Source organism: Thermobia domestica, chromosome 6, assembly GCF_964235325.1.
Source record: "Thermobia domestica chromosome 6, izTheDome1.hap1.1, whole genome shotgun sequence".
In the NCBI taxonomy this organism is placed as follows: domain Eukaryota; kingdom Metazoa; phylum Arthropoda; class Insecta; order Zygentoma; family Lepismatidae; genus Thermobia; species Thermobia domestica.
The window spans coordinates 186409139-186427324 of NC_137459.1; the positions used below are offsets into that span (position 1 = coordinate 186409139).

The following is an 18186-nucleotide window of genomic DNA, read 5'->3' on the forward strand; positions in this document are numbered from 1 at the left end:
GGACTATTTTTTACGACTGTGCGTACTTCATTTTTATAATAATACTTTGTCTGATTAGTTTACCTGACTACTTTACCTGATACTTTAGATTTGTGAAGTTAAAATATCAACCTGTTTACTCCCTTAACGAAGCTACACAACTTTTTGAAAAAGAATCTTCAAACACGAACAAGAATGACTTTGTTGAGGGACTCATGTTCAATAAAAATGAAGGAGTTGTTATGACCGGTAATATGGTTTCTTCTGCTGAACTTGGAAAGGTAAGCTCCATTTATGTATACGATAGATATTGAGTAGCGTTCAACCCATCTATATATTGATATTCACTGCGGAACATTAAAAATGCAAAGTCAAGAGGAATAGGTAGCATCCCCCCCCCCGAAAGTGGCAGAAATTAAATGATCACACTTACCGCTCTGTGGTATGTTTTGACAGCACAGTAGCCTGGCAGGAAGCTCTATGATCACTAACATGTAAATCTACCATAGCGAATAGATAGAAGACAATGATGAATAGAAAGGATGTGGTCTTCGATGTCTTCCTGGGTTATGACGAACCATGCGTCTGCGACACATTTCCAAAAATCATCAATGATGTTCTGGGGATCTCTGGTGTGCGATGGCTTGTGCATTCATATCCTAGACGTGTTAAATCGGTGATAGAACATGTAAATGCTTCGGCCAAGGAAATACTGAAATATAATCTCATCCATGAAGTGTAGGATATTAATATTCGATTATTGTGTTAGAAAATGACTTCATACAGTAAACCACAACCGGGCCGAACACTCTATTGATGTATCGTTGACTGGTAAAATATTCGCAAACGCGTATTACATGCAAGCGGGTACGAAACTCAGTGACACATCACAACCATACCATAACGCCCGATACTGAAGTGGTGTGGTGATGCAGAGAGCTAGCGTTCCCCAATCTTCTCCCACAGGACCATCAAACACGATTGCAACCATCACGACTCTACAGACAGAAGTGAGATTCGTCTGACAAGTAACACTTCCAAGTGTAACGCTAAAATTTTGACAAAATTTGGCAGGTAGATACTACACATGAAATAAACGAATATGTGTTCTTTATTTTCTGCGGAAAAACGGTTTTAGGGGCAAAAGCTCCCACCCAATGTTTTGAAAGTTGACGTCCGAAAGGCAAAAACGAGAGCACCAAAGTGAACGAACTTGTGCACACATATTGTAGACGTAAAATGAGGGAATAAGTGTTTCGTATTTTCCTAGAAAATACGGTTAGGTGGGGCACGGACCCCTCCAAAACTTTGATCACGAAATACCAAAAGTGCTAATCACAGTATGTCAGATGTGTGTAAAGGACATGAAGAATTGCAACAATACTTTGTGTAGGAACAATACGCCAAAAATAAAGGAATACGTTTTTTTTATTATTTTCTGTGGAGAAACGGTTTTATGGGCAAAATCACCCACTCAAAGGTTTGATAGTTGACGCCCGAAAGGCAAGAAAAAATGGACCGAAGTGAACGAAATTGTCCACAAATATTGTAGACACAAAATGAGGGAATACGGGTTTCATATTTTCCTTAAAATAATAATAATAATAATAAACGTTTGCATGGGACACAGACCCCTCCAAAACTTGATCATGAAATATTAGAAGTGCTAATAACAGTATGTCAGAAGTGCTTGAGGGACATGAAGAATTGGAATAAAACTTTGGGGAGTGACAATAGGCAAAAAATAAACGAATATTTTTTTTTAATTTTGTGCGGAAAAAAGGTTTCAAGGGGCAAAAGCCCTATCCAAAATTTTGTAATTTAACGCCCGAGAGGCAAGAAGAAGTGGACCGAAGTGAACGAAACTGTGTACAAATACTGTAGCCACAAAATGAGGTAATACGGGTTTCGTATTTTCCTGAAAAAAAAAAGTTTGCGTGGGGCACAGACCCCTCCAAAACTTTGATCATGAAATATCAAAAGTACTAATAACAGTATGTCAGAAGTGCTTAAAGGACATGAAGAATTGCAACAAAACTTTGTGTAGTGACAATACGCAAAAAAATAAACGAATACGGGTTTTCTATTTTCTGCGGAAAAAACGGTTTTAGGGGCAAAAGTCCCCATCCAAAATTTTGAAATCTGACTCCCGAAAGACAAGAAGAAGTGGCCCGAAGTGAACGAAATTGTGCACAGATATTGTAGACATAAAATGAGATATACGGGTTTCGTATTTTCCTGGAAAAAAGCGGTTCGTTGGATCACCAGACTTCTAAACTTTTGATTACTAAATATCAAAAGTGCAAATAAGTATAGTTGAGAAGTTCCTAAAGAATATGGAGAATTGCAACGAAACTTCGTCTAGGGACAATTTGCAAAACAATAAATGAAACGTGTTTTAATTTGTGCGGAAAAACAGTGTTGGGGCCTAGGCCCCCTTCGAAAAAAGTAAATATTACCGTAACAGCGCTGGAAGGAGTAGACCGAAGCAAATAAAAGTAAGTGTGGATATTTTATATGTTAAATAAGGCCTCTCGTGTTTCTCAAGTGTCCGTATCCGATTTGCTTCAAATTTGGCACATCAACAGTAAACTGGAAATAAATCGACACATTCTTTTGTTAATGCGGAAAAACATTGTAAGGGTTAAAGGCGCCTCCTGAAATACTATGAAATACTCTATACTGTTTATGCTGTTGATCTGCCAAATTTGAAGAAATATGATGGGGATAGTTGCGAAACACAAAAGGTCTCATTTTACATATCCAATAGGCCTATCTACACACAATTTCATTCGCTACGGTCCACTCCTTCGGCCATCCAACGCCTCTGTCCACCTTTTTTTTTTCAGGAAAATATGAAACACGTATTCCCTCATCTTACCTCTACAATATTTGTGCACAATTTCATTCACTTCGGTCCACTTCTTCTTGCCTTTCGGACGACAGCTATCAAAATTTTGGGTGCGTGTTTTGCCCCTAAAACCGTTTCTCCGCAGAAAATAAAAAAAAAACGTATTTGTTTGTTTCTTGTGTATTGTCCCTACACAAAGTTTCGTTGCAATTTTTCATGTCCTTTACACACACCTGACATACTGTTATTAGCACTTTGATATTTCGTGATCAATGGTTTGGAATCGACCGTGCCTCACCCAACCGTTTTCCCCAGAAAATACGAAACCCGTATTACATCATTTTATGTCTACAATATCTGTGCACAATTTCATTCACTTCGGTCCAACTTCTTGCCTTTCGGGCGTCAAATTTTAAAATTTTTGGATGGTGCTTGTTCCTCCTGAAACCGTTTTTCCGCAGAAAATAAAAAAAAAAAAACGTATTCGTTTATTTTTTGCCTATTGTCACTCCTCAAAGTTTCGTTCCAATTCTTCATGTCCTTTAAGCAGTTCCGACATACTGTTATTACCACTTTTGATTTTTCATGATCAAATTTTTGGAGGGGTCTGTGTCCCATGCAAAGTTTTTTTTTCCAGGAAAATACGAAACACGTGTGTCTACAAAACACGTGACGCCTCATTTTGTGTCTACAATATTTGTACACAATTTCGTTCACTTCTGTCCACTTCTTCTTGCCTTTGAGGCGTCAAATTCCAAAGTTTTGGATAGGGGCTTTTGCCCCCTGAAACCGCTTTTCCGCATAAAATAAAAAAAACGTATTCGTTTATTTTTGGCGTATTGTCCCTACACAAAGTTTCGTTCCAATTCTTCATGTCCTTTACACACATCTGACATAGTGTGATTAGCAGTTTTGATATTTCGTGATCAAAGTTTTGGAGAAGTCCGTGCCCCACCTAACCGTTTTTTCCAGGAAATTCGAAACACGTATTCCCTCATTTTACGTCTACAATATATGTGCACAAGTTCGTTCACTTTGGTTCACTTGTTTTTGCCTTTCGGGCGCCAACTTTCAAAATTTTGGGTGGGAGCTTTTGCTCCCTAAAACCGTTTTTCCGCAGAAAATAAAGAACACGTATTCGTCTATTTTATGTGTAGTATCTACCTGCCGAATTTTATCAAAATCGGAGCGTTACACTTGGGAAGTGTTAGTTGTGAAAAGAAAATAGTACTCTGTTCGGCATAATTGCAGATGTTTTGCAAGAAAAGAAGCCTCTTCAATGGATGATGTAAAAATACACTCCACCGCGTCCCGGCAGAAAACGTTGATTTGTTCCTGAGCATACTGCTCACTACGCAGCAACCCCTGATTTCGTGCGCCATTCTCCGGTATATAGCTGTCCAATTCTCCGTAGCCTTGTGAAGCGAAATATGTTTTCTCGGTCCTTGATATGATGTGACAGTTTGAATCCTCTATGTCATTATGTAATTCCTTCCTGCAGCCATCGATTTCATATTCTCATCACTGTGTCTGTATTTCATCCAACTCTAGCACTAATGTACGAAAGAATAGTCCGAAGTAACGACATATCACAATAGTGCAAACCTGCTGAAGTTGTTATCGCATTCGACAACGAGACATTACTCGACCGTCCTTACTCATTCCACGCCCACATTCGGTTGTTTCTGAACGTAACTCTCGTCTCCATCCCATCGCTGTTTCCAGTGGTTATGAATAGCGCAAATGATGCGTCACAGAGCAGCACTGCTAATTATTTTAATACCTTTTCACGCTCTACATATTTTTGCAAGTGTGAGGTCAATTCGATTATGCTTCTCGCAGTGAGTAAACAATTACAGAAAAGTGGATTATATTCTGGAAAACATCAAACAAAACTGACATGTAAACGGTCATTACTTTGTCGAAGACTAAAACATCTATAAGGCTGGATACAAAAAGAAGCTCAACGTTTGGATGCCACGTAACCTAACTCAAAAGCATTTACTCGATCGAATATCCATCTGCAAATCTCTACTGAAACGTAAGAATTCGATCCATTTCTGAAGCGGTTGATCATTAGTGATAAAGGTAGATAATCAACAACAATGGATGGGAAATATCGTAGTCAAAGCTAGGAGAAGTTCCACAGTCTGCGGCAAAGCCCACATTGACGCCTGAAAGGTTACAGTGTGCGTTTGGTGAGATTGGAAGGACATTGCTTATCACGAGATGCTGTCAACGGGCAGTACGACAAACTCACATTTGTACTATCTACAACTAGCGCGAGTGTACCTAGTAAGTCAAAAGAAATGGCCGAAACTGGTCATCAGAAAGGGTATCGTATACTACGTTGACAACACCAGACCACATACATCTTTAACGACACGTCAAACGTTGCGAAAACTTGACTAAGAGGTTGTACTGCATCCACCGTATAACCGATATCTGGCACCGACATACTATTATTTGCTTCAGCTTCTGCAGAGCTTCCTAAATGGTGTTAATTTAGTTTCAAATGGAGCCTGTAAAAAACATGTGCTGCTTGTTTTCTTTACCAGAAACCACAGAAGCTCTAAAGCGACGGGATTATTGTGTACTTGGAAGAATGTTAGAAGGTCGTCGAACAAAATGGTGTGTATGTGGTTTCATGATGTCACTTTCAAATCACAATAAATGTAATTTCAATTTTAATCTCCAACGGCTCAAAACTTTTTAGATAGCTTGGCAGTTTTGCAATTATTATATTCTTCAATTTAAATGGATGCAATTTCACAAAACTGTAAATTAACATCAGATTATTTACAACACAGCCGAACTGGACATAATATTTGGAAAGGCTCAACATATTCCTTGTCGACTTATATTTCCTCGAAAATGTTCTTCACATACTTTAGGTTATCTCCTGCTTGAAATTATGAAAGTGATCTAAAAATATGGTAGGTGCGTTTGTTTTATAGTTAAAGTTATGAAGTGCAAACTTCATTAATTACTTGTTGATGGCATATAGTTTATTTTGTATATTTATAACATTTTAAAATTTAATCTTATAAATTGTTCCATAGATTTCGTATTCTTACAGGTAAATGAAATCGGACGATGGTTTAAGCCGTGGTTTTTCAAACATGTTGAATCATTTTTGAGAAATGGCCCAGCCGTGGAGTACATACCATTAAGAGATTATTATCACAGGCATACAAGATCCTTATTTTGGGAAGTGCAGGTGGGTCCTACAATTAGTAGTTACTGTCATAATCTTGTTATGAATTTTAATTTCCAAAAAAATTACATAAAGACGAAGTTGATTGATTGAAACTGAATCAATTAAACTCACTCATTTTCAGAGAGAAATTTGTTCTTCTTTTTCAGTTTGCTTAATACAACTCCCTTATAATATGACTTGTGGACGCTAACTTTCTAACCACCAGTTATGGAAGTGCAGCCAAATTAACGATCTAGATATTAAAAGAGTGAGATTGTCTTCCTACAGTCACTGTAATAAGTTAATAACTTAATAATTCTGTATTCATAAATAAAATGAGAAATAATAAGAAAAAATACCTAAACCTATATTTATTTCTGTTTTTCATATTACAGCCTGTTTTCAAATTACGCCGGGAATTCAGAAAACTGCCAATTACAATAATGTTATAAATTTGTCATTATACCAAAAATGTGATAATAACAACCATATGAAGCAAAGAAGTAATGCAAGTCAGATAAGAAATCAGATAGCAAAAAAGATGTTTCTGTAGCGAAGGATATATATAAATCCTTTATGTAGGTCAAAAGTTTTTTTTTGTTGTATACTCTTCCACATAGATGTTATTTTGTTTTATATGATCGAGAAACAAAGATTAACTCTGATGTGGAATTTCTTTTTAACGTTCAGGCTAATCTGTGTTGGCTTAAGATTAAAATATGAAATTCTAGTTAAGATTGAATATTATACTAGAGCGCAATAAAGCTAAGGCAATAGAATTCTAAACAAATAAAAAAGTGATTTCATATAGAAGAGTATTCCTCCAAAATGTCAGCGTTCAAAGAAAAAATCTGTTTTATGTGGTAGAAAATCGGCCACGCTTTTCCTTGAAAATATCAAGCCAAAATAGAAAAATGAAATGAAACATAATTATGTAATTAAATTGAGTTAAAAATAAAGGTTTTAAAACAAAGTTTTATTGATATCGTCAGGTAGAATAATGTCTCCGCTTAGGAGTTTGTGAAGTTAGATGGGAAGGCAATGGGCGTTGAAGAACGAATCTTATATAGAATGTCTTACTCAGGTAATGAAAAGACCGGTTATAATGGTGTGGGAATAATTCATGGCAAGTGTCTAAAAGAGAACGAACGTAAGGAATGTAGAATTTGTAGATAATAAAGTTATGATGTTAAGACTGGAAAGAGAGAAAAGAACCTAGGTGTGATACAGAGACAGACATACGTACCGACGACTTAGCAGACAACCGAAAAAATAGAGGAAAATTATGAGAAAATAGAAGAAACTATACATAGGGAGAAGAGGGATGTATGCATAATTGTAATGGGAGAATTCAATGCAGATGTGAGAGAAAAACAGGAAGGTAATGTTTTAGGCAAATATGGTTTAAGGGAAAGTAATGAAAGGGGAGAAAGGCTGGTCAATTTCTGTATACAAAATTCACTAGTAAGTGGGAACACTTGGTTTAATAAGGACAAGAGAAAAAGATATACAAGAAAATCCTCAATAGACGGCTAAAGATATGAGATAGACAATGTTGTGATTCAGGACAGATATCGGAATGGGTTGAAAAACACGAAGACCCTTCCCGGGCCAACATTTTCTCTGATCATAACCTTATGTGGCCGAAGTGGATATTCAACTGAAAATTGTAGGCAGATGAAAAGTAGGCAACAGGGTGTTGAATACCGAAAAGTTGGAAAACGAAGAAATAAGAAATCTTTTATTGAAAAATTCGAAGAAAAATACGCAAACGAGGAATAGATAGGTGCAGGTAGCAATAGATGGTGGTAGCATATCGTCGCTGCACCTCAAAGAACCGCTATGTATTAAAATCACAACTTTTGAGGAGAAGCAAAAAACATTCCGAACTCCTAATACACTCCTGGACTGGGGGGGTATGGGGCCCCGGCAGGAGCCTCACCTGAAGGGCCCATTATTATTATTATTATTATTATTATTATTATTATTATTATTATTATTATTATTATTATTATTATTATTATTATTATTCCGTGTAACGTGGGTTCCTGTCACCACGGCATGGCGCGTCCTCAGGTTGCGGATCGAGGAGAAGGCCTCTAGATATAGAGGTTAGCTGCAAATATACTGAATAAGCAGTCGCGGACAGCCGACTAGGAGTGGTCCTCCAGCTTGGGGGTTTGTGTAGGGCTAACAACCTCATCCTGTAAAAAAACGACACTTGTTCAGAAATATTCACAAAAGCCTCGGACAAGGACTGATAACTTGGCACGACCTCAGCAAAAGAAAATGGACATGAGATTTGGAACATGGAATATTAGGAGTCTTTATAGGGCAGGCGCGTTAAAATCCGTAACGAGTGAGTTAGAGAAATACAGGATGGACGTAGTAGGAGTTCAGGAAGTTAGGTGGGAAGGAAATGGATCTGAGAATTCCGGAAATTTTACGTTCTTTTACGGGGAAGGAAATAAAAATCACCAGTTAGGAACAGGGTTTTTCGTTCATAAGCGTATATTACCAGCAATTAAACGTGTTGAATTTGTTACTGATAGACTTTCTTCTATTACTCTTAAGGGACGGTGATGTGATATTATTGTTTTAAATGTACATGCCCCAACTGAAGATAAGGATGGCGATATAAAAGACAGTTTTTACGAAGAAGTGAAACAGATATTTGACCAACTCCCGCGATACCATATGAAAATTCTATTAGGGGATTTCAATGCGAAGGTAGGACGAGAGGATATTTTCAAACCGACTATAGGGAACGAAAGTCTGCATAAGGAAAGTAATGACAATGGTGTTAGACTCGTGAACTTTGCAACATCCAAAAACTTAATCGTGAAGAGTACAAAGTTCCCACATCGCGACGTTCATAAATACACTTGGACATCACCAGACGGAAAAACACACAATCAAATTGATCACGTTTTAGTAGATAGAAGAAGGCAATCTAGCATAATTGATGTCCGGTCGCTTAGAGGGGCTGATTGTGACACTGACCACTACCTGGTAGCAGCGATAATACGAGAGAGGCTATCGTTGAATAAAGGTAATATTTATTGTCCGAAAACGGAGAGATTCAATTTAAAGAAATTAGAAGAGAGCCAGGTAAGAGAGAAATACCAGATTGAAGTTTCGAATAGAACTCGGCCTTAGAAGATTCGGAGTGCACTAGTGTTGAGGATACCTGGATTGAAATTAGAGATAGCATTAAAATTTCAGCAAAATAAAAATTGGGACACAAGGAAATACGTAGGAACAAACCATGGTTCGACCAGGAATGCATAAAACTAGCAGAGAAGAGAAAACAGGCAAAATTACGTTGGCTACAAAATCCGATGAAATAACTACACAAAATTTCGCAGATATCAGGCGGGAAACTTCCAAAACTTTTAGAACAAAGAAACGCAATTTTCTGAAAGCTAAAATTAAGGAACTTGAAGATAATAGTAAAAATAAAAACATCCGGGACATGTATAAGGGAATCAACGAATTTAAGAAAGGCTATCAACCTCGTGCTTATACATTAAAGAAATCGGACGGTACAGTTCTCACTGACACGGATAGCATCTTAAATAGATGGAAAGATTTCTTTGACGATTTGCTTAACACGCAACCAAAAACTAGTGTGCGTGGAGAAAAGGTGATACACACCGCAGAACCGTATATTCCAGAACCCAACCAAATAGAAGTAGAAACCACTATAAAGAAATTAAAGAAACACAAATCTCCGGGTGTAGATGAAATTCCGGCTGAGTTAATTTTAGCTGGAGGCGGAAAATTGTGGAACAAGATACACAAACTCATTCTCCTTATCTGGAACAAGGAAGAATTGCCACAAGAGTGGAAAGAATCAATCATTGTTCCAACTCACAAGAAAGGAGACAAAGCTGACTAATAATTATCGAGGCATTTCTCTTCTGTCAACATCCTATAAAATCCTTTCAAATATTCTGTTAGCAAGACTGACCCCATACGCGGATGAAATTATTGGAGATTATCAGTGCGGATTTAGACGAAATCGATCAACTATCGACCAAATATTTACCATTCGCCAAATACTCAAAAAAAAAAAAAAAAAAAGTGGGAATACAATACCCCGGTACATCAACTATTTATTGATTTTAGAAAGGCGTACGACTCGGTTAGGAGAGGAACAATATACAACGTCCTTACAGAACTTGGAATACCGAGAAAGCTAATTAGATTAATTAAGGTATGTTTAAATGAATCCCAAAGTAAAGTACGGGTAGGAAAATTTTTGTCCACGAGCTTTCACGTCGAAAATGGCCTGAAACAAGGAGATGCGTTGTCGCCATTATTATTTAACTTCGTTCTGGAATACGCTATAAGGAAAATCAAAGATAGCAACCAGGGCCTAGAGTTGAACGGTATTCACCAGGTTATGGCATATGCTGATGATGTAAATTTAATAGGGAATGATAGGAGAACAATAGAAAAAATGCAGAGATCTTATTAAACGCTTGCAGAGACATGGGTTTAGAAGTAAATGCAAAGAAAACTAAATACATGGAAGTGCGTCGGGACCGGAATACAGCAAATTATGGATGCGTTAAAATATTAAATAATACTTTTGATAAAGTGGATAGTTTCAAATATTAACAGAGGAAAATCATATTCACGAAGAAATTAAATGTCGACTAAAAGCAGGGAATTCGTGTTACTATTCGGTTCAAAATCTCTTGTCGTCGCGAATTCTGTCGAGGAATTTGAAGCTTAAAATATACAAAACGATAATTATGCCTGTTGTTCTGTATGGCTGCGAAGCATGGTCACTTACTCTGAGGGAAGAACATAGACTGAAAGTATTTAGAACAAGATCCTGAGACGAATATTCGCACCCAAGAGGAACGGGAATGGGGAATGGCGGAAACTTCATAACGAGGAACTACATAATTTATATGGTCTACCCAACATTGTTAGGGTCGTCAAGTCTAGGAGGCTGAGGTGGGCGGGTCATGTAGCTAGAATGGAAGAAAGTAGAAACGCTTTCAAAGTCTTGACTGGAAGGCCAATCGGAAAACGACCATTAGGAAGACCTAGGCGCAGATGGGAGGACAATATTAAGATGGATCTCGCAGAGATTGGAATACAAAGTAGAAACTGGATGCAGTTAGCTAAGGATAGAAGTCAGTGGAGAGCTTTTGTGAACGCGGCATTGAACCTCCGGGTTCCATAGGCCATAGAGTTAGTTATTATTATTATTATTATTATTATTATTATTATTATTATTATTATTATTATTATTATTAGTAGTAGTAGTAGTAGTAGTAGTAGTAGTAGCAGTAGCAGTAGTCAGCCTAGTAATAGTAGTCTTGTAAAACATTGTCTTCATAAAGCTGTCAGCTTCATTTACGCGTGATAATGGGGCATTAGTTTGGGGACTAGCTCTGCTTCTTTATGGTGTTGCAATAACTTGTCAAACAATTAACAGAGAGCCCCAACAGAACTCTATAAAAATCAGTCTCATTTCGGCGTCCATGGGGCCCCATTATACATTTAGACAATGTGATGCTGGAGCGCCATTTTTCATATTGTTAAAATATACTGTTACTAGGCCCCAAACAAAGGGCCCCAAACAGACTTTATACTACTGTTAGTTTCATCCAAATAATGGGACTCCAACACTACATTCAATGCTGGTGACCTCCGAATGCTGGGGTAACGAGTAACAACGAGTAACTGTTCTCCAACGCAGCAGATATGTTTTATCTTACTTTCCATGTTATTCAATATTCATTACATATTATTTAGAGAGGGCTCCGGCAGAAATCCCTGCTCTTCTGCCTTAGCCAGTCCGAGCCTGTCCTAATACACGGAAACACTTGAAAAATATAATAAAATTGTTTCTGCGTTAGCTTGCTTCAACAATATTATATTAATATTTCTGTGTTTACGTAGCGCATGTCGGTTTACCTTTTGCGCCTTTATAAGCACATAGAGGATTTGTATAAACTAATCAATACGTACGTGATGAGAACCTGAAACCTTTAGTATTATATTATTTTTTCATTGTTGTGGCGAAACAAGATTCACTTATCTCATTATAAGGGACGCTGCCTGACAGTTTTCAGGTTTATTTGCACCACATAACTCATTTTCGATAAAAATGTCATATAGCGGTTCTTCAATTCGCAGCGGCGATATTAAACTTTGCATACAGCAAGCTGTACAAGAAGTAGTAGGTTACCGCGAACATATAAAGCGGCTAAAAAACCGTGGGTTACAGAATAGATGTTGGAGAAAATTAGGGAAAGGAGGGCGTGGAAACGGGTTGATGCAGAAGATGAAGGGCTGTAAATTAATTCCCTAATTGTTGACTAAATTTAACTGCAAATATATACACTAAAACACAAAACGTATACACCATTTTATATCAAAATCGAATACTTTTTTTAAAAAAGGAAAGTTATCAAGGAACATATTTCCTAGATCGTGTAGGAGGGTGTAAATTTACTCTCGAATTCGAGTAATTTTAAACCCAAGCAGTGGGTATGATTGGAAAGCCTCAGATAAATATATGCTATTTTTTTTTCTAAAACGAATATTTTATTTATCGTGGAACATATCATTTAATTGGAGGGAGGGTAAATCCACTCTTTTATTCTCTTCTGATTTTAACTTCATGCAGTAGAAATCATTGAAAGCCTCGAAGGAATATGTGCAGTATTGATTGATTCAAAGTCATATTGTGCAAGTTAGTTTTCTTTACATGGTAGGAGAGCAGATTAATTAATTATTTCATTCTTGACAGACTTTTAAATGAAGCTTTGGGGATTATTGATAAGCTTCAGAGAGAATATTCTCCATGTTGCATTAAAATTTAATAATTTTGGTGAAAGTTATAGAGAAACATTATTTTCTTGTCACATTATTTCAATATGGAATATTTAAATAAAGAAACTTCAAACTTTTGGATAACATACCCACTTGTAGCCGCTTTTCCTTGACCGATTTCAACTGCAGCGAATGAGCTTCTAATAATGTAAGTTGGTATCACACAGTTAAAAAAAAGAAAGAAACCTTAATAATTATTCCCTAGTCACCATTTTAGGTGAGATGGGATAGTATAGGCAAGATGGGAGTTTCCGACTCGCCTGAAATGGTGAAAGTTCATACCTTGAAGAAATCGATGGCTGATAAGGCGTTAGGCGAGATGGGAAGATTTCAAAGTACGCTCTTGATTGTATAAATATTATTACAGTAGAGCGTCGATTATCCGAAGTAATTGGGGGACATGGGTGTTCGGAAAACTGGTTTGTTCGGATAATCGAACTGTACATGTTTATTTGCCAAAAAGAAGTACTGTACAGTAAATTTATTCATAAAAACAGGCATCTCTTTAAGTATTACAAAGTAACGTACAAAGGCAACTTTAGTAGGAATATATAGTATGTGGTACAGTTTATTAAACAAAAATATGTACATATTACATACGCATTTTGCATGAACAATACACACAGTACACAAAATTAACGTTTAAAAAAATCCTTTAAGCGAGCGAGTAAACAGTTCGGTTAAGCGGTCGTTCGGTTGACCGACGTTCGGATAATCGACGCTCTACTGTACTTAAATAGTAATACAGTCACAAAAAAAAACTATTTCACTGGCACAGTCAATCATTTATCAAATACTATTCGAGCTTTGCAAGGATCAGTTTGATCTTAACAAAAATTAACATAATAACTATCATTATATAAGTCAATTTCGTTCACTCGCGAATATCTTTCAAAGCATGAACACATAAATAAATAGTTTATAATAAAGTTCATAAATGTGAGTTCCTTCTTTTAATTAACCATTCTTTAACCTTACAAACTATACTTATACATAATATATAGGAATATTTATACATAGGAAATATACAAAACTTAAATCTGTACAACTACGGTTTCAATAATACGGTTAATATGCACACTCTTTCACTAAAAACAACATAAAACTTTTGGTCTAATAATATATATTGCTTCTATAGCATTTATGCTGCAGAAATATAGTAAATATTGCAATTCTAACATAAATTTATTTCCAGGACATTATTCCATTCGGAAACCATCCTGCGTTCCGCTACTTGTTAGGTTGGATGATGCCTCTAAAAGTGTCCTTCCTGAAGTTAACTCAAACATCAGCAATCAAGGAACTCTACGAGAATAACCACATTATTCAAGATATGCTAATACCAATAGAAGCTTTAAAGGACTCTATATTGCTCTTCGATAATGAAGTAAAGGTTAGTGATTCCTTTCTTTACTTTTATCTTCTAACTCCATATAAAACTTAATTTCTTAATAGCTTAAAGTTACTGCATGCTACCAAAAGATTCGTTAGTGGTAGACTTCGAGATTCGTTAGTGGTAACGTCTTTTCTAAATTTGGAGACGATTTTAAATAAAAACATACTTGATAGCCATTAAACTCCATAAAAGTGACAGGCAATAAACCGGACAGTTTTCTGAACGTGTAGTGCAGAGAAGCATATCGATATGATTATTGGCACCATTAAGTGTCACAAACAATCCCCGTAGTTACAATAAACGAATTACAATAAACGAACGGAGAACAGACCACTACAATTTCATAGTGAAAATGTGTTATTCGACATTAGTCTGCCACGACGGCAAGAAATGCGCCTCGTCGGCAGCTGTATTCGCAGGTTTCAGCAGTCATATCAAACTGGTGGAAACACCTGTAGTTTTCAATACGTAAAATGTCTACGGTATGTGGTAAGACTAAATGTGTGTGTGGAGCACCTGGCCATTACTAGTGGTGTGCTACGTGATCGTCAGGTAGTACGTTAGGTTCAGTAGATCGGAGGCATATGCAGAAGTTGGCATTCGGCAGTGATACAAAATGGAAGACCTCTCCCAGTTGACGCAAGTATATCTAAGACAGGGCCGTGCCGTGGAGGGGGCGAGCGGGGCGACGGCCCCGGGCGCCAAAGTAAGGGGGTGAAAATTCGGGAGGAAAAAGGAAAAAGATAGGAAAAAATGCTTGGAATATATGTATGGGGGCGCCGTCGTATACTCTTGCCCCGGTCGCTGATTTTCCACGGCACGGCCCTGATCTAAGACGACCAGTATGTTAGGTGTGTTGCGAGGAACAGTGTTCAAGGTGATGATAGCCAACATAACACATGGCAAACGAAATTGGTGAAGTATAATAGTGGGCGGAAGAGAAGTTTCAGTGGTAGAGGTTGAAGATTGGTTGGTTGATAAGTTTAGCGTCCTTTTCAACATGGAGGCAATATGAGACCTTAACCTACAGATTATCGTGGGATTCAAAGTACATATGCTCTGTCCAAGAGTCGAATCCGGGTCTCCCGCGTTAAAGATGCGTTCGCTAACTATATATTCACGACAGATCGAAGAGAATTGTCACCAGGACCGTAGAGCAAATGCGGAAACAAGTGACTGTGGAGCTCAATCAGCACCTGGAAAGGCCTATTACGACAGCCACAGTCCCACGAAGCTACATAACTAAACATCTGTTGTGAGGATGCAATTTCCAGAATGCTCATCACAGCCAACAACTTTTTAGTATTAAAAATTTGTGAGAGACCAAACTATTTCAGGATCAAATAACTAACATACTTTAGTGATTACAAGATTAGACAACAAACAACACAAAATTCATCACAAGGTGATTTGAAGTACAAATGCGCCACTTATTTATATAGGTTAAATGATATTCGACAGATATGCTGAGTACAACACGATAAACTAGATGTTTTATTTTGACACAAGAGACATAATTCATTTGAACAAAATTGAGAGATGACACCTTGAGATATGTTGAAGTAAAACAAGTAAATACATCAAGCAAATAAAGTAATTCTACTGCTAAATATAATTTTCATTAAAAGTAATTAAGGAGAACATTTATGTTTGATTCCAATTGTCATATACATTTATATTTGATTTATTTTCAGTTAGGTTATAAGAATGTTTAGTGCCTGGGAAAGGTTAATGTGCTACTGGAGACAAAAACTACTTTCTTTATGTGCTTGAACAATTTAAAATTCGAACTTTAATATTTGAATAGACTGTTGCTGTTCAAACCTGCTACGAATACTAACAACCCCAATGTACGAAATAGCTCCTGCACTGTGTTGATATTTTACGTATTTCAAATGGTCGGCTAAGTAGCACTTCCATATGTGTCAATAATTTTACTTGATGTATAGTATACATAATGTTTAAACTTATTACCAGTACTAAAAGAACTTAGCTATTATAGGTTTATCCACTGTGGTTATGCCCCTTCAAATTACCAAATAATCCAGGCATGGTTCACCCTCCTAGTGATGCAGAGAAAATGTATGTTGATATTGGAATATACGGCGTACCGAAAAATAAAGATTATCAGCCTAGAGAAACTACAAGAAGAATTGAAGCATTTGTGTGGAAAGTAAATGGGTAAGTATAGTATATATTATTCATGTTGTAATGTAAATTCTACTAAACACTATAATAATACATCTCTATTTATAAAAGAAATCCTGACTGTGTGACTGATCAACGTCTATATCAAACAGCTTGCAGTAGAAACTTTAAATTTTGATAGGGCATAGGATTTGTAACTTAAGGTACCACTAAGGAAAGACTAAAAAAATGGAAGAGGAGAAATGAGAGATGCAATTATTATAATATTTCAATCTCGAAATCCCGTGAAGTTAGAGACAACATTTTGTATTTATACTTTTAATTAAAATAATTAAACGTGTTTCAAAAAAATTGACATATTTGACACATAATAAAAAAAAGGTATAGATGGTTCACTGAAATGCTCATACAAGGCGTTCCAATTTCGCGGACCACCTTCGCCTTTTTCGGCTATCACCTTTGTTTCACTTTGATGTCCATAATGAAGACGCAAGCGAGGTAACGTACGTGGTAAGAGTTGCACCAGTTGCAGAGTTTCTGATGAATGCATGGAATGAAGATTCTTATCACGCAGACGCTTGAAAGTTCTGTCACCTTGTGATCGTACGTGTAGCCCTGTACTGCCATTTGTTGTCGAGTTACAGAACTAGTTTCGTAACCTTTTGTTATCTTTGGTATATACAAACGGGGTTAAAATAATATATTTTAACTTTGAAAGAAATAAAAATGTATTAATATTTAATACATATTTTGAATTCTTATCACTTTTATTAAGAATATGACTGATTATTCTACTAGCCACGCGTGTCCGAACTAGATGAGACGGCTGTCTATTGTACTGATAGAAATATCTATCAATACCATAGAGATTAGGGGAGGACTTAGCCGGATCAAACATCTTCTCTTAGTATAGTGATATCGAAAATAGGTTCTACTTACATGTAGTATGCTTAATTTCTGATTTCAGTGTCATACGTTTTTTAAAAGTAATTTGTCATAAGAAAATAAGAACTATAGTTCTGTTCAATAAATCTTTATAAAAAAAATACCTTTACCTCTGCATAACGTTTCAGCAAATTATTTACATAATGTATTCTTTATCTTTCTGAGCTCTTTCTCGTTAGTATCTATGCTTCAAAATTCACCATACTTGGATGTGAATAGGAATCACTAGAAAATATAGTAGATGTTAAAGTCCTTTTTTTAAAAAAAAATATTACTGAGTTCCTGGTTAGTCGAGTTGTTAGCGTGCACAAATATGCTGTTCGTGGTTGCTGGTTCTGTTCCAGGTGAGAGCACTAAAATTTCTCGGTATTGTCAGCATCATAAGGTAATTGGAAAACTGCCTGAATTGACAAGTCCAGCCCAGAAATACAGAAGTAATGACGGAAGCATCACTCAATTGAACGTGTGCCTTGAGGCTGGCCACAGGTCTTTATCAGTTTCAGCGCCAGAGAATTTAGATTAGTTCTTCCTCTTTATAATTTAGCTAATTTCATCAGTATTTCATTGTCGTGTAACTAAAGAAAACTGGAAAGAACATTATTTCTTTATATGTCTCTCCTGAAATTTACCCCACTTCTGTGTACTGAAATCAAATACGCACTAAACTTCGTGTTGCAAGAACCCATGAAGGACTCTGGCCGACTATTTTAGCCAGCCATACGTGGTCAGTGGATGTGCTTTCAACGTCATATTTGTGATATTTTCTTGCCATTATATACAGAATATTCCGAAGTCTGGGATCATAGG

General features: G+C 36.6%; 1 protein-coding gene across 1 annotated transcript in view; it reads left to right on the forward strand.

The window, feature by feature from the left end:
* LOC145688362 (delta(24)-sterol reductase-like) overlaps positions 1–18186 on the forward strand; it is a 143417-nt gene that overhangs the window by 104398 nt on the left and 20833 nt on the right. Inside the window, exons 6-9 of the mRNA XM_081762510.1 lie at positions 89–260; positions 5910–6050; positions 14086–14283; positions 16289–16467. Of these exons, the coding sequence (XP_081618636.1) occupies positions 89–260; positions 5910–6050; positions 14086–14283; positions 16289–16467 (690 nt within the window). The remainder of the gene's footprint in view (positions 1–88; positions 261–5909; positions 6051–14085; positions 14284–16288; positions 16468–18186) is intronic.